General features: G+C 38.2%; 1 protein-coding gene across 1 annotated transcript in view; it reads left to right on the top strand.

Annotated features, from left to right (window-relative positions):
- LOC308660282 (prolyl endopeptidase FAP-like) overlaps positions 1-25,994 on the top strand; it is a 60,872-nt gene that overhangs the window by 10,142 nt on the left and 24,736 nt on the right. Inside the window, exons 3-15 of the mRNA XM_081314538.1 lie at positions 1,040-1,131; positions 1,222-1,296; positions 2,896-2,948; positions 3,675-3,747; positions 5,507-5,627; positions 7,619-7,773; positions 9,154-9,257; positions 10,434-10,569; positions 12,281-12,325; positions 12,752-12,856; positions 12,952-13,022; positions 19,519-19,572; positions 20,955-21,079. Of these exons, the coding sequence (XP_081170664.1) occupies positions 1,040-1,131; positions 1,222-1,296; positions 2,896-2,948; positions 3,675-3,747; positions 5,507-5,627; positions 7,619-7,773; positions 9,154-9,257; positions 10,434-10,569; positions 12,281-12,325; positions 12,752-12,856; positions 12,952-13,022; positions 19,519-19,572; positions 20,955-21,079 (1,209 nt within the window). The remainder of the gene's footprint in view (positions 1-1,039; positions 1,132-1,221; positions 1,297-2,895; positions 2,949-3,674; positions 3,748-5,506; positions 5,628-7,618; positions 7,774-9,153; positions 9,258-10,433; positions 10,570-12,280; positions 12,326-12,751; positions 12,857-12,951; positions 13,023-19,518; positions 19,573-20,954; positions 21,080-25,994) is intronic.

Genomic DNA, 25,994 nt, shown 5'->3' with positions numbered 1-25,994 from the left:
GCTAAATCTGCTATTCTCTGGAGTATTTTATTTAAAAACACAGAGTTTCTAGACTTGATCAGAACCTAAATAATTAGTCTAAAACTAAATTTCTAATTCAGTGTTTCATAATCTCTGGAGCTTTTAAAACAATAAGCAATATGATTTGCATGATTTTTTTTTCTTTTGGTGTAGGCAAATTGCCTGATACTAATGAATTATTTTTTCTGTGCTCATTTTTATAAAGCAGTTACATTATAGAAGACAAAAATAGAGATGATGTGTCAATTTATGTTCTGTTTTATTTTTGTGAATGCATAAAGTTAAAATTGTTGTATGTTATGCATTTGGTACCTATTTTAATGGACTTGCAATTTAGATGAATATTCAGTTTTTATTTTAAAGAGCCCCAATATAAAAGTTATACATTGTTTGCTTAGTCCCAGACATGGGACAAATCTTATTTCCTGTTTCGGCCTAGCCCAAGGCCATCTTACAGGCAGTAGCCACAGCAGTGGCAGCTCATATTTGTGTAAAAAAATTTTTTGGGCTTGCTAACAAAGTCTCCCTTTATTCTTTGTTAGCAAGCCAAAATAAAAATGATTTTTTTTACATATATATATATATATATATATATATATATATATATATATATATATGAATTACAATGCAAAATGTTAAAGAAGCATTAATAATAAAGTACTCGCCCTAGTACAAAAATGGGATATCAATCAAATTTTAAAAGTTTAGGTGTAAGTTAGAGCAACAATGCAAAATTTACCTTCAGTTGTGAGTTGAATCAATTTATTCCCTATTTCTACCAAGAACATTTGAGATTTTTTTTATCTCTGCATATATTTGATTTTTCTCAGTTTTGATGTCATTTTTGCCTGTTCAGAATTAAAAAATCAAAGCATTTCCTTTCCTCCTTTTTACTTACATTAAAATTCCTTGCCTATACTTTTGAATAAGCAATTAAATGCATGATTGCCTAAGATATGCAACAAGATAGCATTTCCATGAAACTTATTGAACAATCCCATTTCTCTTTCCATTTAAGGAAAGGAATATCTTCATCGATCTAAAGATGATGTCATCCTTCACAATGTCGAATCAGGGCAGTCGATCACTATCTTGAAAAATAGCACTGTTGTATGTATGCCTGCTATTTCAAAATTGATGAGTTAATTTATCTAAGTGATGGTTGTGTATTGGCTACTATTTGATGCTTTAATTTTTCAGAAAGAAGTGAATGCGACAAATTATGCAATGTCCGCAGATCAGAATTTTATACTATTGGAAAGCAATTATTCTAAGGTAATTTTTTTTAAAAAAAAAAGTTGGGATTGGTATTCTATTACTTTCAGGGCATTAACAAAAATTTATTGAAGGAATTCATTGGGAAAGGAAGTTGAAGCAAGGCCTTAATTTATTCCTTCATCATCCTTTCACTCTTAGTCTCCATAGTAAAACAGTCATTACTGCAAAGTAGATGGTCGAAATTTCTCGTATTTTGTTTTGGGTAAACAATCAGCCCTTCATCCCTGCCAGATTGGCTCTTCTGCACTTTCTTCTAATCTTGAGGAGATTTCCTAGGGCCTGAGGGATAAGTAGATAAGTTCTTAAGAGATGAATTGAATGGAGAGGAAAGTTAGACCCTTGGGTCAGTCATTAATTTGGTAAGAGAATTAATTAATTTTACTTGAAAACCTGTCTTGTTCTTATGTTCCCTTGCAAGTTATGTACCCAGAGAGCATCCACTGTAGAAATTAAACAGCATTATGTGTCACCCAGAAGATTTCATTAGCTTTGTGCAAGCGTTTATTCAGGACAGTGAGATGAGCAGCATACAAATGTAATAAATAAATAATTTTTAAATAAATAAATTCAGCTTGGCTAAAGGATGGGGAGAAAGGGCCAAAGTGCCCACATTCATGGAGACACATGGACACAAACCTTGCTTCCAGGATCCTATCCCTACCTGATCACTGCACATTTATGCCATATTAACACAGAAGATATAAAGGGCACTTCATTTTTATGTCCAAGGAAGCAGATTTCTAATTGCACTTGGATTTGTGTTCGGGAAAATAGGAACAGAAACAGAACCTTCCTCTCCACAGGGGAGGAGGCCATGGTGCTGAGAGGGATGGCATAGTGAAAAGAGCGTTATCTGCACATGTTCACTTTTATTCTTTTAGCGCTTGCATGGGTACTTGCAAGGGGTCATTACACATTAGAATGTACAGTATGTCAGGCATGAAAGACTAGGTCCACACAAGTTCCAATTAAATTGATTTACTGCTAATAATGTTGCACACAGGAATCTTCTTAATTAATGGTTAGCACCTGCTTGGAGTTAGTTGAAGGTTAATGTAATTCAAGGGAGGTTTGGCTTAGTTTGGCTGTAGCTGTATAGAGATTCTAGGCTGATCCCTCTTTTGACTCCACCCCCAGAGGCTGCCACTCCTCTTACAAGCATCTTATTATGTTCCACATTTGAAAAACCTTCCAAGTAATGACAAAGTTCCATGGCAGCCACACAACATGTAAGAATAGCTAACCATATAGAGTATATTGTCATGCCCATCAAGATTCCATAATCATAATGCTGATCAATGTCTAAATCACAAAATGAGAAATAGGTTCCTTTTCTGAAGAAACTCTTTACATCGTTAAAAGGATTTTGAAAAGCTTCTTCATGACGGAAAAATAGTGATACTGCTCCTAAATTAGTGCCACGGTGGATCCTCACAGAGTTTTTATGAAAACTGCTTGCCTGATTGCATTGTCTTTAATAAAACTGAGATAGTGAGTAGAATGATGACCTCAGGAGAAAGCCTGATGAAGATTAGATAAACTGTTTTACATTTAGCAAAAATAATGAATTTTCTCTCCCCATTGTAATCTTTTCAGCTTTGGAGGTATTCTTACACAGCATCCTATCACATTTATGATCTTATATTAGGGTAAGACAGATTTATTCTCCTGTTGACTAAAACATTAGTAACATTTAAGTTTATGTGATGTTCTTTTTGAGACCCAATAAGTCATTTAAGAAAACAGATTTCCAACAGAGCTGTTATCTCTAGTGATATTCCCAAACATCTACTGGAGTGCTTCATTTTGTTCTCCTCTTAAACTGTTTATCAATCACTTAAAGACAGTTTTCACTGGGCTGGACCTAACATTGTTGTCAGAATTCAGAACTAATGAACTAATGGTTTGGTAAGGACTTCCCACTAGCACCTACTTTGAGTAATGAAATGTCTGCAAGAAAACAACCAAGAGCTTAAAGAAGACCAAGAAACCCTCATATAAATTTTCTTAAATAAATAAATGTATGGTTCAATAGCTGTAACTGGGAAATGTCTACAGAATGTGTCATTCTACTTGTATCTTGTTTGTGGGCTTCCTATAGCACCTTTTATTTCCTTTCTGGTTTCCTACTAAACAGAATAATAATCCCAAAGTATTTTGGATATCAAAAAGATCAGATTCTAACCGTCTGTATCAACATCACCAAAAATATCATGATACGCTCACCAATAAAGAATGAACCATAAAGAATGGGGAGCATTCATCAACTTTCCTAAAAGTACAAGTTCTAAATTTCATGTAAATACTGAATAATTAATTAGAAATATGAATTAAGAAAACACTATGTCATTCCATGATTTTTTTTTCCATTGTAGTGTTTTTGTCAAAGAATATGAGCTACCACATAATATTCAGCATATCTCCTGGTCACCTGTTGGACACAAATTGGTCAGTAATTAATGCAGTGTCACAATAATATTCCTTTCTGGTTGAGTTTGATGTGCTTCCAGTGTTTTTTCAGGCATCACTTATTTCTGTTTATCAAGAATGCTTAAGAATTTTAAATATTGACAATAGCACTATTAGTAGACAGAGCCAGATGCTATGTTAGAACTGTGCTTTAAGAGAAAGTATGCACTTCACGATGGATCTATTATTGCTTGTTCTAGGGCTGTGGTGGCGAACCTATGGCACGCGTGCCACAGGTGGCACCCAGAGCCCTCTCTGTGGGCATGTGCGCCGTCACCCCAGTCCTAGGCCTTCAGCTGGGTTTTATAAAACCTTTTTGCTTCAGGCCTCCGCCGCCGTGTGCAAACAGAAAAAAAAGGTTCAATCAATCTATTTCAACTTCTTGTGGGGAAAAAAAAAGATCTCGCAAATTTGGAATTGATTGACTGAACTTTTTAGACCCACCCACTCTGCCATTACCACTGCAGCCACGCCCACCCAATGGGCCACGCCCACCCAGCACCCGATGATACATAAGTGGGTTTTGGGTTACAGCTTGGGCACTCGGTCTCTAAAAGGTTCGCCATCACTGTTCTAGGGAGACACGCTTTTGCTTGTCTCAAGTTAGATATACCAAATGCAGAAACCCAGAAGCTGGATTTCTGGCTATGTTCCTGTAGACCCTCTCCATCTTCTCTCCATCTATTGTTATAGGCACTAGGCTCAGCCACTCTCAATGTATACATGGTTGTACTTTGACAATAAAGGTTCATTCATTCATTATAGACACAAAATGTGAAATCACAGCTGCCAGTTCTTCAGTTGGTGTTGGTCTTCATACACATCGAGTTCTTTATTACTTTAAATATATCGCCCCTCCCCAACTCCAGTGGATGCTGTAATTGTCATCTTAATTTCTTCTCCAGCCTTTTCATCTCATTTTTAATCCTCAGATCCTGCAATCATCCATTCATTTTTTTTCTTCTTTCAGCAAAAGTCCATATAAGGGTTCTAGTCTTTTTAAATATTTTTTTCTCTGACCAAACTGATTGGCTTCACCATTTCTGCAAGACTTTCATTGTAAGCATTTCATTGCTTTCCCAACTTTTTGCATACATCTGCCAGGGGAATTCTAGATAGAGTAGATAAGAGGAGGAGATAAAGTATGGTTGTCTCCTTTTATTTATATCTTGTAAAATATGACTTCACTACAGCTTCAGAACATAGCAAGAACTTAAGCCAGACATCTCTCATCTAAGGGCAATCTTAGTTATGCTCACACAAAATATTCTTGTGGCCTAGCCAGTCTTCTCCAGCCTCATGCTCTTTGTATGTGTTGGACTAAAACCTCATTATCCCTCATAAAGCTTTCGGTCATGATGGCTGAGGTGATAGGGGTTGTAGTCTAACATGTTTGGAAAGCAGAAGGCTTATTAAGTAATGTATTATTATGGGATGGACATGGACATGCTAATAACACACATGCAAAGCATTGCCAATCTCATAGGAAGCTGTTAGGCCTCACTCTAAGAACCAGCCTATACCTACCTACTTTTCACTGCACGATTCTCCAGAGATTCTTCTCTGTGGCCTAGAAAATAAGACTGGAATACTTTCCTTCTGCAAAGATAAATGTTTGTAAGGAATTATTTTGAAATGAGTCCCATATTTAGCAGTGCTACATAGTATTTTTGGATTGCATAAATCATTTGTACCTTCTACAGATAAAGAAATTGATTTCCCCCCCCCCTCCTTCTAGGCTTATGTTTACCAGAATAATATCTATTTCAAACAAGATCCCAGAGAAGCTGCTATTCAAATAACCACAAATGGTTACTGGAATGAAATATTTAATGGAATTCCTGACTGGGTTTATGAAGGTAAATTGAATTTTAAAAGCAGTCTTATGACTTAGCATGAGCAATAAAGTAATGCAGTGCCCCCAAACAAGAGTCAAAATGTGTTCTTTATAACTTATTGTTGTGTTAATATTTTCCACAAAGCCTACAGTTGCTCAACATCCTGTCTCTTCCATTTTTCACGTTTTCCTGTCATGTCATTTTTCCTCTTGGTGGCAAAAAATACTTTGTCTCAAAATAGGCTTCATCAGATGGTAGTTGTAAAATTATTTTTGTATTTAGTTTAAGAGACTCCTGCATCTTGTGTATCTGCATTATTAGGAGACAGTTTGTCATAGTTTTCTTTCTAAAAGACCGTGTCGATCAAAGAAAATAAAATAAAAAAGTGCAGTTATGAACTAAATGTAAAATTGCACTGGAGAGATGAGAAGTAAATTCTGAAAACCTGGAGAAATCAGTGGAATGGCTCCAGGCCTGAAGTAGGTAGAACTCTGCTCACTGCTTGCTTCCATTTTTGGAAGGGAGAGGAGATGATGTCTTTTTCATGGCTCCTTGCAAAAAGTATCCTCTTATGAGACAAGAGGTCCCCTGGAACAATCCCATTATAGACATGGGGGAGCATTCCTTCCTTCAAAGAGAATCTTTGCTTGACCGCATTCCTTTTGAGGCTATGTAGGGCCATGGGCTGATTCCACTCAGTATGTTTTGAACGTTAACATGTTAGATTACTGAACAAAGTAACTGTTTTAGGGATCAGCAACTAGTGACCTTGGACCAAGCTTTATCTCTAAGAGTTTCCAGGAATGGAGATTGGAGAGACAAGAAAGGCTTAACGTGGTTGGAGCTTTTTAAGTTAAAAGAATCTGAATGAAAATTCATACACAGTTTGTGCGTGTGTGTGTGTGTGCGCATGTGTGTGTTTGTGTGTGTGTGTGTGTGTGTGTGTGTGTGCACGTATGTATCAAGATACTTTTGTTCCATATTACATATTAGTTTGGAAAGTGTAAATTCAGTTTTGATCATATATAAAACCAATGGATTTCTCTCCCCTTCTCCCACCACTCAATATCTGTGTGCAAAGATGGAGGTAAGATGTGACACAGTTAGTGAATGCATATAAATTCAACAAGAAATTGGAAAGATGAAGAATTATGGTCTTAACTTGCTTCCCCAGGAAAGCTGACAATAAATAAATAAATAAATAAATAAATAAATAAATAAATAAATAAATAAATAAATAAATAAATAAATAAATAAATAAATAAATAAATAAATAAATAAATAAACAAGCAAGCAAGCAAGCAAGCAAGCAAGCAAGCCTTAGTGAAACTAGGATAAGATCTACACTCCCATCAGCAAGGCACCAGGTGGTGAGAGCTATTCGGAATATTGCTATTGCTCATTGAACTCATGAGAATGAATATGTGCATTATCTATGGCACTTGTAACACAATCATGAGCCACAAACACCTAGAAGGAAAGAGAGATATTTTCCCATTTATAGCCCATCTGGAAAGTGTGATTACAACCAAGGCACTTTTGTGCTATTTGTTCCCCCTGTGCTTATTAATTGGATGCCAGCCTTCATTTCTGTGAAGCAGTTTAGTGAAATCATTTAATTCTGGGTTATTTACATTTTTAGATCGATATTTACCTGGATTAGAAGGCACACAAAAAAATGCAAAACTGTTCACTTCTTGCCCTCAAATTTTTTCAACCATTCGAAGACAACTGTTAGGTTTTGGCTTTTGACCAGCTTTCCCACAAATGAACTGATAGTTCTCTGCTATGATTTTCCTTCCTTTCCAGAATTTCATAGTTACTTCTCTGTGATTCTGCTTTCTCTTCCTTAGTTACCCCAAAACTGCCTGGTGATCTGTCAGATTAATGGTTTTACAGTTATGGAGGTAGATCAAAATACTGGCATAGTTTTAAAGATAGCACTACATTGTATAATATATTGTACAATTTTGCAACCAAACAACAATGTCCTTTAACTTGGTTTCTTTTAGAAGAAATGCTTGCAACAAAATATGCTCTGTGGTGGTCACCAAATGGCAAGAACATAGCATACATAGAGTTCAATGATACTGAAATACCAGTTATCGAATATTCATATTATGGCGAGAATCAATATCCTAGAAAAATAACTCTTCCATATCCAAAGGTAGATGTGCTTGTTTATTTATTTTCCTTTCAGCATTAGACTCGGCTCTGTTGTATATTCGAACATTAAATAGCTATACCAAATGTAACTATTGACTTTTAAAAAAACTGCTAAGTAGTATAATTGAAAAGCTTTTTAAAAGGGAGTGGATGACTTGAAGCCTGAGAATCTCAATCCTAGAGCCTCCCCCACTCAAGATCACATTCCTGAAGTATGACAGCCAACCAGCAAATTGTAAAATGTGATTCCTGCTTGTTTTCTGTAGAAAATGAAATAAAATAGATGCATTACCTTCACAGTTAGTTTAACGCACCTATAAAACATAACCCCCTACCCCTCTAAAATGAAAACAGAATGGGAAGAGCTCTCCCTTTGGTGCTGTCATAATGTCATGAGCCTCTGCTTGTAGCTTTTGGTGGAAAAAAAACCAATACAAATCTAAAATAAATACCACTTTTAGGACAGCGATAAGGGTAGCTTATGTTTATCCTAAATAGAAATCCAGCTTGTGTATCCTGTACTATTAGAATACAGTGGTAACTGGGTACTCATTGTTAATTGGTTCCAGGAGGCACGACGAATGCCAAAAACAATGAGTACCAAACCAATTTTCCCAGTAAGGTATAATGTAGTGAGTCACAAGGCAGCCAACACTGATACGTTCTAGCTTGTACGTTGAATACCAAACAAAAGATGAGTACTGGGACAAATTTTTATGTCAAAATGTGTTGAGTATGAGTTTCAGATTCGATGAGTTTCAAAGGAATTGAGTACCAAGGTACCACAGTAACATTCTGAAAGTCCTAATCGATTCCCTTCACATAGTGGTGGGATTCAGCCGGTTCGCACCACTTCAGCAGAACCGGTAGCTAATTTTTTGTTGCCCAGGCCCAAAATGGACTTCTGGAAGTGTCATCCACACAGAGAACTGGTTGTTCACATATTTGAATCCCACCACTGCCTTCACATATACCTCCTACTGAAAATACTTAGTAATATTCAAGATGGCAGCTGACCTAGAAGGAAGAGAATAGAATCTGAGGTAGCAGATCTTAAACATCTTCTGATACTTTTGAAGGCAATGGAGTAGAAGACTTCTCCCGTGAGATGATAATCTTTATATTATTATTTGTTTAGTGTTTACAACTGGCTGGGTTAATGAGTGCCGGTCTACTGTGAACTTCTCAAAGTAAATGTCTAGCTAAGATGCATTTTCAACAAGATTCAAAATTGTCTGGAAATGGAAAAGAACCTTATGTGTGCCTGAAATGAATAAAATAACTTTACTCTATAGAACTTTACTTAGTTCTTTTATTTAAATACTATAATTAAAGTTATTAGAATTTAGTTTAATCACTTTGTTCCTACTTTTCCTTGAAGGCTGGAGCTAAAAACCCAACTGTTAGAGTGTTGATTATAGATACTACAAATCCTAGAGATTTTAGACCGAAGGAAATACTTGCACCACCAGTCATAGCAGCAAGGTAATATTTTCTTAAAATCGATTCCTCGTTTTTTTTTCAACAGATAATAATTGTTTTCAATGATTTGACTTCAGATTTTTTCCCCCGGAAACGTTACTTTTTATGTAAAATGTAATTCTCATTAAGGTTAGAAACCATTTCAACCGTTTGATTATAGCAATACAAGAGTGCTGAGCTAAGGAGCCTGGCTCACTTGTTCAAAGAATTTGGGGGATGCTTTAATGGCCTATCATATCTATATTGTTAATCTGGTCTACCTGTCATAGATATTGTTAAGTATCGGGACCGATTGTTCTGTTTCAGCCTATGACTGGCCCTGTTTGAATGTCAGGGACAACCCCTTTTTATAATCAACAGGCTGGAACTAACCCAACCAAATTTATTTACAAAAGTTAATTGAAAAGTTCAAACAAGACTTAAACCAAAAAGGTTAAACAAGAGTTAAACAATAACAGACCAGGACTCTCGCAGAAGCTCTTCAAATGGTTGCCTTCAGCAACCAGCACCTCCCACACATTCCCCTTTTAACAGCAGTCCCAAGGCATGGCTTCTCATTGCCTTCTCCCGAGTTGCCTCATTGCTTTTCTCTGCTCAGTTCTGCTAGATTGCCTCCTGCTCCTAGCATCCCTGAACAGAGCCAGCTGTGGATCGTCTTCTTCCAATCCTTCATGTTCACACAGCTGGGTATGAGGAGGAGCAAGATGGGAGGGGCCAGGCTGAGAGTTCTGTGGTGCATCAGAACCTTCCTCTGACACCAAAGGCTCTCCAAACCCCCCCTCCTCCTCCTCTTCAGAATCGTCCAACTCAGCTGCCGAAACCACAGGCTGACGCTGAATCACAACACTGGTGAGGCATTGACAAGGCGGTGGTGAAAAGCAACAACACGTTTATTAACTTAACACAGAAGCAGCATGAACTGCCACTAAGCTTCTATTTATACGGACCACCACTAGGCAGTGGCCAATGGAATTAAAGCAGTCTTTCCTGCTCAAAACACAAGTAACAACTCTGGAGACAAGCAGTCTGGAGTTTAAACAGACACAGCAGTTAACTAACAATAACGGTTTCCAAGTATTTTACACCAATACATAACAGATATATTATTAATGCAACAGTATGTTTCCTTCTTGTCTTTTTCCTGTACTCACTGACTCCCTTCTTTTCCCTTTTTTTTAGCGATCACTATGTCACATGGATTACCTGGGTAACAGATGACAGAATCTGTGTGCAGTGGCTGAAAAGAATCCAGAACTTTTCTCTGTTAGCAATCTGTGATTACAGTTACCACTCCAGATCTTGGGATTGTCCAGAGGTAGTATGTTTCCATCAAGCTAAGATTTAAAGTAAAAACTCTTATCAGCGAACAATTTGGTAAACACTCATTGTAGCTGGATAGTTACTGTGCAAAAGGAAAGGGAAAAAGATTGCTTCCAAATTAAGGTGGGATCCTAATTTGTCTCGTGTGAATATCTGATCCCAGAAAGAATATTACTAGTACCTATTAATGGTGAGAACGTGGAGCTGGTTTTTACTCATCCCTCTTACAGCCTTTTCTCCCCTGTTTCATTTTGACCTTTGACTGAGGCGCTGCTGATTCTTAGTGGCCTGGTTTATAAACATTTTAAGTCGTATATTATTGGCTACAAACTATAAGCAGTATGGTCACGCCAAACTCAAATCAACCATATTAGGTCTTATCATGATGTGTGAATAAGTATTAGAGTTCAAGCTCCTGTATGAAAAACATAGGTATTTCATCTTAAGATAGTCCCTCTGAAAAGTTTTGTTAGATAGAGAACCAAAATGATCAGCAACTTTGCCCTAGAAGATCCAAAATGCAGTAAAAATAGCATGCCTCAGCATGTTCTTACCTAAGGAAAGATGAGGATAAAACCACTATCATCTTCTGTTTATAAAGTGCTTTTACCGTATCACTCTGCACACCAATGGTTAGTTAACAGGAGTGCGAACAGATGGGAGAACTCCATTAAGCTATGTTTGCTGAAAAGATCTCAGGGGAATAAATTTCCATTTCATACTTTGTTTTCCGATTAAACCGGAAGTAATAAGGCGTAAACAATGTGGACTCTCTCATATACTAGGAGATAATAAAGCTGCAGTGGGCAAATAACGATAAGAAATACTTTCTGCAAATCCAGAGAGGATTCTAAACTTCATACTAAAAATCACCAAATCAGCAAATACACCCAATAAATAAAAATTGAATGCAAGTTTAAATAGTCACCTTGCTCAAGGCTACCATATCTGGGTTAAAAATTCTGCATGATCACTCAGTGGCAGTAAGGCTGGAATTTTTTGCTACCATCTAACACTCATCCAGATTCTTGCCACCTTGATAAACCATGCTACACTCTGTCAAGTTTCTAAACAAGATCCTTACAGTATCCTACAAAAGTTTGTGCATCTATCATTTGAGTTTATTGAATTGAATTGAATACTTTATTTGGCCAAGTGTGATTAAACACACAAGAAATTTGTGTCTAATACAAAAGCACACAGTATACATGAAGTAACATCATCATCATCATCATCATAATAATAATAATAATAATAATAATAATAATAGTAGTAAAGAAGATAATAAGAAGGATAAATAATGATAATATTACAGCTACACTATATAGGTAAATATATTAAATATTTTAATTTAGTTCAATGAAATGATTTTTACAAAGAAATACTTCAAAGGAAGAGGCATCCGTAACCTAAAGTTTTGCTTTGAAAGCTTTGTCAAAATATTTGGAAAGTGAATTGTTCATAAGATGCTTTTAGACTATCGTTGAATATTCTGGTATTAAGCACAAACTTTTGCTATCCAATAACCATTGCTGTGCTGATACAATGATGGCATTAGAGGATGCTACAAATCATTACTGAGAAAGTAGCCTGTGTTTGATAGGTCCTCATTTTCTCATTTTTCTGTCTGATTGAAAATTTTATAGCATTAATATGTCAGATTTCTGTTTTACATCTCAGCCTTGTTGCTTTCTTTGATTTAACAGAATCGGCAATACATAGAAGAGAGCCATACAGGATGGACTGGTGGAGTATGGCTTCTATGCTCTTTCCCCTTTTGGTGTTAACATTGTTTACTTGGGTTTTTTTGGATTTAATTTATTTTGGGGAGGGAGATACCATAGACATCATTATCATTTTGAGAACCTGCTGGGTCTTACCTTCAAATAAAAATGTTGGTTACATTGTAAATCCTTAATGAATGTGTTTTCACTGCAGTATGAAAGATGTTCCACAGTGGGATAAGGAAAAAATAGTAACATCAGGAAGCTTTACTACAGCAAATATAGTAAAATATATTTAGTAAACAGTAAATTTTTAATAAACACATAAAATAATAAAATTTTATACAGTAAAATACGTAGTACAAAATATATTTACTATAGTTTGCCTAATTTTCATTCACTTCTCAAAAATTTTAATTTCTGTTTCACCGACAGTTTTTTATTGTCTCTCAGTTCTTTGTTTCAGCACCCTATTTTACTTCAGATGCCATGTCATATTACAAAATCTTTAGCGACCAGAATGGTTATAAACACATTCATTACATCAAAGACTCAGTGGTAAGTCAACCAAAGCATTAATCTAAAGTTCACCTATGTTGCAAGAGATGTGCTGCGGAATGAAGTATCTGACTTTAAATATGTTGTTTTTGTAGGAAAAGGCAATCCAGATCACGAGTGGTGAGTGGGAGGCCATATATATTTATAGAGTAACAGATGATGCAATGTAAGTATCCCACATCCCCAGTATGTTGGTTATGTTACCTGTCAATGAAAATTATATGCAAGAATGCAAAAATGCTTTTTCCATTAGCCTTGCAGCTGAACCCCATTTTTAAAGGTCTTGGAGAGTCATTCCATATGACTAGTTACAATGGATTCCCCTCAACAACTATGACCTGGAAAGGCCTCAAAGTTAGGTTTAGCCTACAAAGGAAAGACAGAAGAATTTCCCCCTCTGTGAACTTGTGCATCCAGTCATAAACATTGGACATGACTAGAAGTGTCTAATAGAATCTTAATCAAGAATATAAATACTATTATATGTTGTATTACTTTGCTCTGCCTTGTTTACTCATTTGGGCATAATAGCTGATTTCAATCTATTGGGAAGTCCATATGACTTTGCACACGAAGCATCTATAAAGAAGCAACAATCAAATTGTCCCACTGTTACTGAATGAAACCCAGCCCCATTTTCCTCCTTTTTTTTTTGTAATCAGTTTTTGTGAAGGACTTGGAGCTCCATGCCATCAGGGCTCACATATTGATCTAGTTTAAAACTGAAGCAGAGAGAGCTCAGTTATTTGGTCTTAGCCTTGGCTTCTGACTTAGCAAGATATATATAGTATGTTCAGCCAGTGTTGGCTTATTCAGAAAACTAATACGTAAATCAAGCCATGGTCGAGTGTAACATAGAAACCTAAATTTGTCTCTGAATAAATAGGAATTCAGAATACAGAGGTCTGTGTATGTGTATATGCCCAAACTAATATAGCAAAATTTATATATATATATATATATATATATATATATATATATATATATATATATATATATATATATATATATATATATATATATATATATATATATATATATATATATATATATATATATATATATATATATATATATATATATATATATATATATATATATATATATATATATATATATATATATATATATATATATATATATATATATATATATGTGGATCTTTGATCATTCGGGTTTTTTCCCGCGTAGAATTGAAGGTGTAGGAGCAATGATTCGACGGAATCCCATCCGTCATCCTCAGGCTGGTGGCTTCAGCTTCCTTCTTCTGCTTCTCCCAGAAGAAGGAAGCTGAAGCCACTAGCCTGATGATGACGGATGGGATTCCGTCGAAACGTTGCGCCTACAACTTTAGTTCTACGCGGGGAAAAACCCGAACAACCAAAGATCCACATACAAACACCCGCGAAAACCTCAGAAAACAAATATCTTACCTCTACGGGGAGGAAATCTACCAGCTAACTAGGACCTACGAAAAACTCGAAGTACGAAGAGCTTCCATTCTGTGTGACCTCACATTCCTACGCAACTGCCGAGATCAAAATTTAATCCCTACATCCTTCCAATTGAAATTCCACTCCAACTCTGCAGCCATCAAACGCATCCTGATAAGAACTGAACTGGCCCTAATCAGAAATGAACTCCACACAAAAAGATTCCTCCTGGACCGAATCAACAGAGACCTCCTCACACTCCACCTCAATCTCAGCAACAAGATCCACCCCACACTTTGGGACAAATTCAAACAAATCGCCGTCTGGAGAGCTGAAACAGAGACTGCCTACAAAACAGACACACACACCAATAAACTCCGAAGACTAAAGGAACGCCAGAAACAAACCCCTCCTCTCCCACAGCAACACATGAAACAAACTGTGCACAACATCTCAGATAGGATTCTCACCAAAGCCGAAACCAACGTCCTGTCTAAAGGATTTAATTTTGCAGTCGCTCCCAAACACATTCCCACGGAAACCATTATATGCGGAGTCGAATCCAGCCTGACCAAAATTAACCCTGATGATGCCAACAAAATCAGACTCGAAGTTACCAACATCCTCTGCACCAGCAAACCACCCAAAAGCAACTTACCCAAAGAGGAACAGACAGCACTACTTAACCTAAAAAATGACACCAGCATAATCATTCTGCCAGCAGACAAAGGCAACGCCACGGTGGTAATGAACCCATCTGACTACCATACCAAATTATCCAACCTACTCCGAGACTCCACATACAAACTCCTCAAGACAGATCCCACCACCTACCTGGAAAAAACCACAAAATCAAAAATAAAAGCCACCCACATCAGTGAAGAGATCCAGAAAACAATCATTCCCAGAGAAAAATCATCCAGATGTCCTAAGCTCTATGGTCTGCCCAAGATACACAAAGAAGGAACCCCACTCAGACCCATAGTCAGCTCCATAGGCTCACCTCTACAAAATCTAGCCAAATTTCTGGCCAAACAACTACAGCCTTACGCAAATTCCATCACCTCACACGTACAAAACTCATTCCAATTCATAGAGATCATAAGTAAACTAAACTTACAGCCCTGTGACCTACTTGTGAGCTTCGATGTCGTATCCCTCTTCACCCAAGTGCCAATCAAAGAAGCCTTGACAGCTATCCTAAATAAATACAACCCCCCAAAACACATCCTAGATCTGACCAACCACTGCCTATCTAACACATACTTCATCTACAATGGACAAAGATACAAACAAATGGAAGGAGCACCCATGGGATCACCCCTTTCACCTGTCATCGCAAACCTCTACATGGAACACTTTGAAACCCTCGCTCTAGAAAAATCCAACCACAAACCCAAACTCTGGCTCAGATACGTAGATGACACCTTCGTAATCTGGCCACACGGCAAAGAAAAACTGGATGACTTCCTCATACACCTCAATAGCCTACACCCCAAAATACAATTCACCATGGAAACAGAAGCTAACAATCAACTTCCCTTCCTTGATGTCTTAGTCTACAAGAAATCCAACGGCTCCCTAGGACACACTATCTACCATAAAAAAACACACACAAACCGCTATCTGAATGCACTCTCACACCACCACCCAGCACAGATCAACTCCGTAGCCAAGACACTCATCTCCAGAACAAAACACCTAGCTGACGAACAACACCTAAAAACCGAACTACACACTCTCACTAATGTACTAACAGCCAATGGATTCCAAAGAAACACGATTACCAACTTAATCCGAAGAGAGACACCCACAAAAACCCAAGACAGAGAACAAGAAAATGGCAAAGCCCTCCTCCCATACTTAAAAGGGACCACAGACAGAATCAGCAAGGTCCTCCAAAAACACAACATCAAAACAGCATTCTACACAGACAGAAAAATATCCACCATCCTAAGAAACCCCAAGGACATAATTGGGTTAGAAAACCAAGGAGTATACGAAATCCCATGCACCACCTGCCCCACCACATACATCGGACAGACCAACAGAAGAATAAATGCACGCATTGAAGAGCACAAAAACTCACTCAGAAAGGGAGAACAAACTTCATCCCTGGTCCAACACTTTGAAGCCACGGGACATGAAATTGATTTTAAAAAAACCAAAACTATCGCCAAAATTGAACATTTCAACAACAGAATAATCAGAGAAGCCATTGAGATAGAAAAACGCCCCCACAGCATGAATAAACGAGATGATACCTCTCGCCTTCCAGCCATTTGGAAACCCGCCTTAATTGACAGACGAGGCCCAACCACCAAGAATGATACCAGACCCAAACTCATGATAACACCACATGACATCACCACCACACAACCATTCAAAAAGCAAATCCGAACCCACAATGATAACGAGGCACAACCACAAAACAGAAACCTAACTACAGCTGCAACATCAGCCACTTTAAACCCCTCCAAACCACACAATAAGCAAACTGACACCCACTATAAAAACATGGCACCACCACAAACACGAAGCCGAACTAAAGCAGCACAACTCACCAGCTCAGGTCTGGAGCTGGCAGCTGAGACCAGCCCATCCACTCAGAACACACCCCCACCCAATCAGAACACACCCACCATTCAAAACACACTCCCACCCAATCAGAACACACTTGGTCCCCCACCCAATCAGAGCACACCTCCACAGAACACACCCCCTCTGGCAGTTTAAAAAAGAGGAAGAAACAGCCACATGCTTCTCCCAGAAGAAGGAAGCTAAAGCCACTAGCCTGATGATGACGGATGGGATTCCGTCGAAACGTTGCGCCTACAACTTTAGTTCTACGCGGGGAAAAACCCAAACAACCAAAGATCCACATACAAACACCCGCGAAAACCTCAGAAAACATATATATATATATATATATATATATATATATATATATATATATATATATATATATATATATGAAGGGACGCGGTGGCTCAGTGGGTTAGGACGCTGAGCTTGTCGATCAGAAGGTCGGCAGTTTGGCGGGTCGAATCCCGAGTGCCGCGTAACAGAGTGAGCGCCTGTTACTCGTCCCAGCTTCTGCCCACCTAGCAGTTCGAAAGCACGTAAAAATGCAAGTAGAAAAATAGGGACCACTACGGTGGGAAGGTAACAGCGTTCCGTGTGCCTTTGGCGTCTAGTCATGCCGGCCACATGACCACGGAGACGTCCTCGGACAAGCGCTGGCTCTTCGGCTTTGAAACGGAGATGAGCACCGGCCCCTAGAGTCGGAAACGACTAGCACGCATGGGGGGAACCTTTACCTTTACCTTATATATATATATATATATATATATATATATATATATATATATATATATATATATATATATATATATATGATTGTTCAATGACATACGTAAAATAACTTTATGAGCAAAGCAATTATCTCCCTTAAAGAGAAACATGCATACATGTATTGCATGCACAAGTAACAGAATAACAGAGTTGGAAGGGACCTTAGAGGTCTTCAAGTCTAACTCTCTGCTCAAGCAGGAAACTCTGTAACATTTCAGACAAATCATTGTCCAATCTCTTCTTAAAAACTCCAATGTTGAAGCACCCACAACTTCTGGAGGCAAGTCACTCCATTGATTAATTGTTCTAATGGTCAGGAAATTTCTCCTTAGTTCTTGGTTGGTTCTCTCCTTGATCCGTTTCTTGCTTCTTGTCCTGGCCTCAGGTGATTTGGAGAATAGCTTGACTCCCTCTTCTTTGTGGCAGCCCCTTAGATATTGGAATACTGCTATCATGTCACCCCTTGTCCTTAATGCCTCCTTAAGTAACAGCAGCTGCCTTCAATTAGTGCAGGTTCGAGTCCCACCAGGCTCAAGGTTGACTCAGCCTTCCATCCTTCCGAGGTAGGTAAAATGAGGACCCAGATTGTTGGGGGCAATTAAGCTGACTTTGTAATAATGCCGCTTGGGGTGTGTGTGTGAAAGCCCTAATAAGCAGGCATATACATGGAATGAAGGCTACTGCTAAGCTTGTAAGCCGCCCTGAGTCTTCGGAGAAGGGCGGGATATAAATGGAATTAAAATAAAAATAATAAAAAATAAAATAAAGTAGACATACCCAATCCCTGCAAATGTTCTTCATATATACTAGGAAAGAGAGAGATTTCCAAGCTCTCTTTTTCTGTAAACATTGAAAAAAAATGAAATAGTGCATTTAGTTTCTTCCTAAGTATCAGAGCCAAAAAACAAGATACAGATTTCAAAAACAGCAGGCAGCTTCTAGGGTTTCTTAAAAATTCCATTGTCCATTTCTCCAATAGCCTAATAAAATATTTATAGCAAACTTATTTTCTGAATGTCGATCTTTATGTAGCCAAATGATACCTCCCCCACAAAAAGATGAAGGTAGCAGCTTCAGGGAATCCTGTACAGGAATATGGAGGTAGCCTTGAAGAAGGAATTCAGCAGCTGTTGCTTAAGCACCAGCTTAGTCTGACAGGAAGGAAAGGGTGAGAAAGAAACCAAGATTTCCCTGCCTTGATTCTCTTTGATATTTATTTTATTTTTATTTTTATTCCATTTATATCCCGCCCTTCTCCGAAGACTCAGGGCGGCTTACAAGCTTAGCAGTAGCCTTCATTCTATGTATATGCCTGCTTATTAGGGCTTTCACACACACCCCAAGCGGCATTATTACAAAGTCAGCTTATTGCCCCCAACAATCTGGGTCCTCATTTTACCTACCTCGGAAGGATGGAAGGCTGAGTCAACCTTGAGCCTGGTGGGACTCGAACCTGCACTAATTGCAGGCAGCTGGTGTTACTTAAGGAGGCATTAGCCCACTGCTCCACCAAGGCAGGGAAAGGAGGGAAAGGACCACGAATCTCTATTAGGCTTTCAAAATTCTGTTATTACATCCTTGTTCTTACAGTGTCTGTTTCCTAACTTGTCTACTTCAAAGGGCTGGCAAATCCAAAGTTTTACAAGAAAACAAAAGAATTGTGCAGGAAAGTAAATCAAACATCACTTAGTAGGCAAAAATGGCTATTGCCTTGGGAAAAACAAGAATCTAGGAAGAAGGGGAATTTGCTGACTGGCTGGAACTTTTCATGTTGTTTGAGTATTTTCTTATGAATCCTTCATAGTAAAGTAACGTTTTATAATTTCATTCCACAATGAATGCATAATTTATCTGTTAGTGGATGTTGCCTTCCAGATTTTATTCAAGCAATGAATTTGAAGGTTACCCAGGAAGAAGAAACATTTATAAGTAAGTTGCTATGAAAACCCCTGCAATAGAAACATAACTATTAAGTGTAAAAAAGTAAAGAGTACTTCAAGTTAGTGAGTACAATTCACCAACTTCATCAAAACTATGTAGTTACTTTGGGTCATAGATTGCAAGGAATAATCACTATTCCATATTTCTTATACATAAAGAGAATTAAGGTGAAACTAATACTGTAATATTAGGCATATTGGAGGCATACTGGCCAGTACTCCAAATAAAGTGATTATATTTTGGTTAAAAAAAAAGAAGCTTTTAACATATTGGTCCACTTGAACATCATATCCAAAATCCACATCCCCTATAGCAGTGATGGCGAAACTTTTAGAGGCTGAGTGCCCAAACTGCAACCCAAAACTCACTTATGTATCATCGTGTGCTGGGTGGGTGTGGCCCATTGGGTGGGTGTGGCTGAGGTGGTAACGCCAGACTGGGTGGGACTAAAAAGTTCAATTAATCAATTCCAACTTTGCGAGATCTTTTTTTTTCCCCACGAGAAGTTGAAATTGAACCTTTTTTTTTTGCACATGGCATAGGCCACAGGTCTGCAACCCGTGGCTCCGGAGCCGCATGCTCTTTCAACCGTCTCCTGCGGCTCCCAGTCCTCTGCCATGTGCAGTCCAAAAAAAAAAAGTGGGACTAAAAAAGTTCAACCAATCAATTCAAATATGCAGGGTAGGTGCATATCTGGCCTTGGCTCCACTCTTCAGTCAAACCCTGTTCTGCGCATGCACGCATGTACGCACATGCGCACACATTTTTTGTGGCTCCCAGTTTTTCCTTTTGTGAGGGAACCGGTTCCGAGTGGCTCTTTCACTGTTTCAGGTTGCTGACCCCTGGCATAGGCCTAAAGCGAAAAGGTTTTATAAAACCCAGCTGAAGGCCTAGGACTGGGGTGACGGTGTGCATGCCCACAGAGAGGGCTCTGCGTGCCACCTGTGGCACGCGTGCCATAGGTTCGCCATCACGTCCCTGTAGTAAGGAAACATCGGAAAAGACTGATGGAGATTGGGAACATCTTTCTAGATCATGGGTCCCCAATCCCCAGGCCATGGCCCACTAATGGGCCATTAGCTGTTCAAAACCGGGCTGCCCAAACCGGTGAGTGAGCATGCAGATGTGCCGCTCCCCTTGTGCAAGCAGCAGGCAAGCATATGCATGCGTGCTCCATTTGCACGAGCAGCAGGTGCACATGCCTGCTGCTCATGCAAATGGAGCTGCCCGCACATGAACACATGCTGCTTGCCTGCCTCTCACACAGAACCATCCGCTCTCCCTCTGTCCCTGCGTTGATCCACAAAGTGGTAAGGATTGGGGAACTCTGTTCTAGATATAGATTGTCTCTAAATCTGCCTCTTTTACAGAATTAATATTGGAAGAAATTCTACAACAAAGCAGTGCATTACTTGCAATTTACGAAAAGAAAGATGCCAGTATTATGCAGCAAGATTCAGTGATAACGCCAACTATTATGCACTCATGTGTTATGGTATGTCAAATTTGTGGGTAAATAAAATCCTAATAATTAATGCAAGCTACAATTGACCATTCATACTTCAGAGCAATTTAATAGCAGTAAATGAATGTGTACAATATTAGGTACACTTATCTGGGAGTGAGCCCCAGTGAATATCATGATGCTTAATTTATACATGTGGATACAGAAAGTACCATCCAGATGTTAGAGTAGCTAGGGGTGGTGGGAGTGGGGATTGTTTACAATTGGCTTGTCGCCAGTGAATAATTTCCCCCTTCCTGATAGATGGTTTTATCATTTGGAATCCTGAATTTAAAGTTGGACTCCCTCTCTGGATTAGGCCTGGTGGGTAGAATAATAATTGTACGTACATACATACACATAAGGGACGCGGTGGCTCAGTGGGTTAGGACGCTGAGCTTGTCGATCAGAAGGTCGGCAGTTTGGCGGGTGGAATCCCGAGTGCCGCGTAACAGAGTGAGCGCTTGTTACCCGTCCCAGCTTCTGCCAACCTAGCAGTTCGAAAGCACATAAAAATGCAAGTAGAAAAATAGGGACCACTACGGTGGGAAGGTAACAGTGTTCTGTGCGCCTTTGGCGTCTAGTCATGCCGGCCACATGACCACAGAGATGTCCTTGGACAAGCGCTGGCTGTTCGGCTTTGAAATGGAGATGAGCACTGGCCCCTAGAGTTGGAAACGACTAGCACACATGTGCGGGGGAACCTTTACCTTTACCTTTTACATACACATATATACATGCACACACACGCACATACATACATATTTCTTTTATAAAATAAAATGATAATTTAATTTATAGTCTAATCATTTGGAAATTTAGGATAATGCATTTAAGGGTTATAAATTATCTATGTCACTTTCTAGTTATGAAATGGCAAAGACTCTGAAAGTATGATCTTGCAGTATTATCTTTCATGCTTTGAAACAAACCGTAACACAAGACCACACCTATTGATTACATGAATGAGTCAGTTTTGGCATGATATGGAGAGGTTTTGGAATGAAGGAAACTGGCTTATGCCATAAGAATGTGGAACCATCAAATCGTGAGAATGAGAATGAGAGGCAGCATCTAACCATGGTTTCAGCCAGGAGCTTTTTCTCCACTGCTTTGGAACTTGAACTCCTAGAAATTGATCCTAGAACATTTTTCGCCCTGTGCAAGGTTCTGCAACTGGGCTCTGAGTTTATGGAATCAAGAAAGGCTCTCTCAGACCAGTGCTGTGGCTTAGATAGTTTCCTAAAATAAATAAACTTAAAGAAGTAGTTTCTTTGTTCCCATCCCATTTGTGTCAGAGACACCATTTAATTTGCTTCCGGGTTGAAAGTATTAGCTGGGGCGATGGGTTTCTTTGCTTGTTAGTGTATTTTAAATCCAAACCAAAGTAAAAATTAAATAAATTATAAAACAGAATGCCAATTACATTTAAAGAGGGAAATCTGGGCGTATACCTATTGACTGGTATGGATGAATGAAACTGACATTTGGATAGCAATGCACATTTTCCTCAGATCATATTGGGGAGAAAATAGTTGCTGTACAGTTTTTCTCATATATTTATACTTTGTACAAGGTGTACAAGCATTGCAAATAATGACTATATCACTAGCAAAATGCAAACATAAAGAATCACTTACATCATCCATCTGTGCCAAGGCTGTGTCACACAGGGAATATGTTCACCCTGAGAAATGAGTTAAGACAACTTATCCAGATTATGTCGTGCATGGTTAATTCCATGCCCAAGTTATGTAACCCATTTAGCTAGGTACCTTTTCATCTGGGAGAGAGAACAGAACAGTACGATATGCAAAGGTTAGCTTATTCTCAGCAGCACTGCACACACACACACACACACACACACACACACACACACTGAGAGAGAGAGAGAGAGAGAGAGAGAGAGAGAGAGAGAGAGAGAGAGAGAGAGAGAGAGAGAGAGAGATTGCTGCAGATGCCCACACACAGAGAAGTAAATTTCTCAATGCTAATAAGAAAAAGAAATTTTTTGAGTTGATGATGTGGATGTACAGTATGTGTCTGGTTAGAGTGACCAGGTAACCAGGTAATCACATAGAATGGTGGAATATAGAGGCTCCAGAGAGGACAGAACTGAAAAAAGGGCAGTGGAAATTATTGGGCAAAAGAGAGTTGAGAAATGATGGGAAAAGAGATATGATGGGAGAGTTTGAGGTAGATGTTGCAGAGGAAGAGAGAGATGGGCATTTTGATGCCAGTCCTCACTTCTATTACTAACCCCTTGACCTGGGAGTCTTAATGCAAAATTGCTGGAAGCCTTGTCTCTAGCTGCAATTAAAATGCTAGCTCTCTGTTACAAGGCCTCTTTATTGAAGGTAACCTTGAAGGTGAACAGGATGCTCTGCTCCTTGTATATTTCAAGTACTGTCCAAAGTGTAGGCTGAGGGTCCCAGGTGTTTGCTGTTGAGGAATTTCAATCTCCGTGAATTAGAGGCCAAGTCAGGAGTGGTTCAGTGTTTAATGGCCTTGTCCCAAGACATCTCCTGATTCATACAAACCCACATATATTGGACCTTCAAGTAATTAATCTGTGAATTGAATATGGAAGACATTTCTGTGAGATTTTTTGTCATAGACAGTTTACTGTTTGATCATCCTAAAACTTGCCACCATTGCTAATCTTAGCAGGGAGAGAAGATTAATTAGAATGACTGCCCCAGGAGTCTTGAGACATGGATTTCCAGATAACTCTTGCAGGAATTTCTTAGCTACTAGATAAGCAGTTCCACAAAGCTTTCAAAAGGAGGTATTTTTTTTCAAATTGGCCCCTCTCTGTGCACCAATCCTTGGTGCTTCATGATTCACAGACGAACTTTAAGAATGAAGCAATAATAAAGCATCAGTGACAGAAAAAATAATAATGTGTATGAACATGGGTTGTTGTTGTTGTTCTTAGTTGCGAAGTCATGTCCGACCCATCACGACATGGGTATAAATCCAATTTAAGGCCTAAATAAACCATGGCAGTAAGAGTGGCAAAAGGACATAACTTTCCAGGTTTTACTGCATCTTACTGCCATGCAGTATGATCAGAGATGTTTTTTTTTATTTAAAAGTTTTACAATACATTTTATCTTTAACAAAACAAAACCCCTCCCACCCCCTTCCCACTCCCTAACCCTCCCCAGCCCCTCCCTCCCTTCCCCCTCCCCCCTCCCCGACTTCCCAGAGCTAAGTACAGGGTATAAAAATACAAACAATCATAATCTACCTTATGCAAACAATCATAAACTATTAAAACTATCGCACTTTAACTCATATAGATTAACTCCAAACAGTATAAATATCACATCAATAATTAATCAAATGCTGGATAATACTTTTTAGTCCCATATTTACTCCGTAGTATCTCTCTGTTGCAAATAGTCTTTCAGGTACACTAAAGTCTTTGCCATATCCTCGAAATTAAAAACTTTACAATCCATTCTTCTATAATCGGTAGTTCTTCCTTTTTACTAAAAGTCTTACTACCATAGTTAGATTCAACATCCACTTGATATCCACAACAATAGTGTCAATAAAAATACCCAATAAAAACAATTACAGACAAAACAAATTTACATCAATCATTAAAAACCAATTTTCTATTCTTCTTTCCAGCTGGGCTTTAAATTTCCATAATATTACTTTCCAAACTTAAAATTTTTTATGTATAATCACATCATTTTTATCTTTTCTATTACGTGTTTCACTATTGCCCATAAAAATAGCTTACACATTACTTTCCAAACTTAAAATTTTTTATATATAATCACATCATTTTTATATTTTGTATTACATATTTCATTATTGCCCATAAAAATAGCTTAGAAGTTAGCTTTCATCTATAATTTTTCCCAAACTTGCAACAGAGCATATCACAAAGTATATACCTTAAACACATTATCCACCTTCTTATCACACAATAGATATACATACCAACCAAATAGCAAATCATAACCTTCAAAATTTCAGTAGGCACTACTACAAGTTTTCGTAATTATCTTAAAATTAAAACAACATAAAACATTACAAAACATGATTATTTTATATAACTCTACATTTGAGGGTAAAAAATATATCCCCAAATATTTAACCCTTCTAACAATTTCAATGCCCGTTTACACTTCTAAAACCACCCTTTATAATCCTTATTACATTATTATCTCCTTCAGTTCTATAACTAAATCTTCAGGCTTGTCTCGTTCGTCTAGAAGCAACACGCCTCTTCCAATCTCTGGCCTCCTCCAGTGACACTGAAATTTGATCCACTCCTGCAACTTTCTCATCTGTCTGCATTGTTCCTTCAACACCTTGTAGATTCTCTCTGTGTCGTTGAGACTCTCTCTCGCCTTTCTTCTTTGTAGATTCCAAAAATGGTATGGGGGCTACTTTTAAAACATTACTGTAGAAATCACGTGCCTGAATCACCGTAGTAAAACAATGCTTCTTACCTTCATAGGTCACCACCATACCCACTGGTATCTCCCATCTATACTTGATATCACGTCTTCTCAATTCTTGTGTCAAAAAAGCAAATTCCTTCCTTTTTCTTAAAATTCTTGGAGGGATCTCTTTTAAAATCAAGACTTTTTGCTCAGCAATTACAAATTCAATGTTATAGGAGGCATGAATAACTTCATTTCTAATCACTCTCTTTGTAAAATAAACCACCACATCTCTGGGTAATTTCCTTTGTCTTGCAATCCATGAATTAACACGGAAAATTTTATCTATATCTTCCATTATTTCATCTGCTGGTCGCCCCAGCACCCCTTCCAGAGCCTCAGAAACTATTTTCTTCAAATTTTCTTTAGGATTTTCTTTTAAGCCTCTAATCCGTACAGCAAACTCCATCTGATAATACTGTACCGAGGTCAAATCA

The sequence above is a fragment of the Vipera berus genome, assembly GCF_964194415.1.
Source record: "Vipera berus genome assembly, chromosome: 1".
In the NCBI taxonomy this organism is placed as follows: domain Eukaryota; kingdom Metazoa; phylum Chordata; class Lepidosauria; order Squamata; family Viperidae; genus Vipera; species Vipera berus.
The sequence above is the reverse complement of the archived record's forward strand: the minus strand, read 5'-3'. Positions and strand labels throughout refer to the sequence as shown.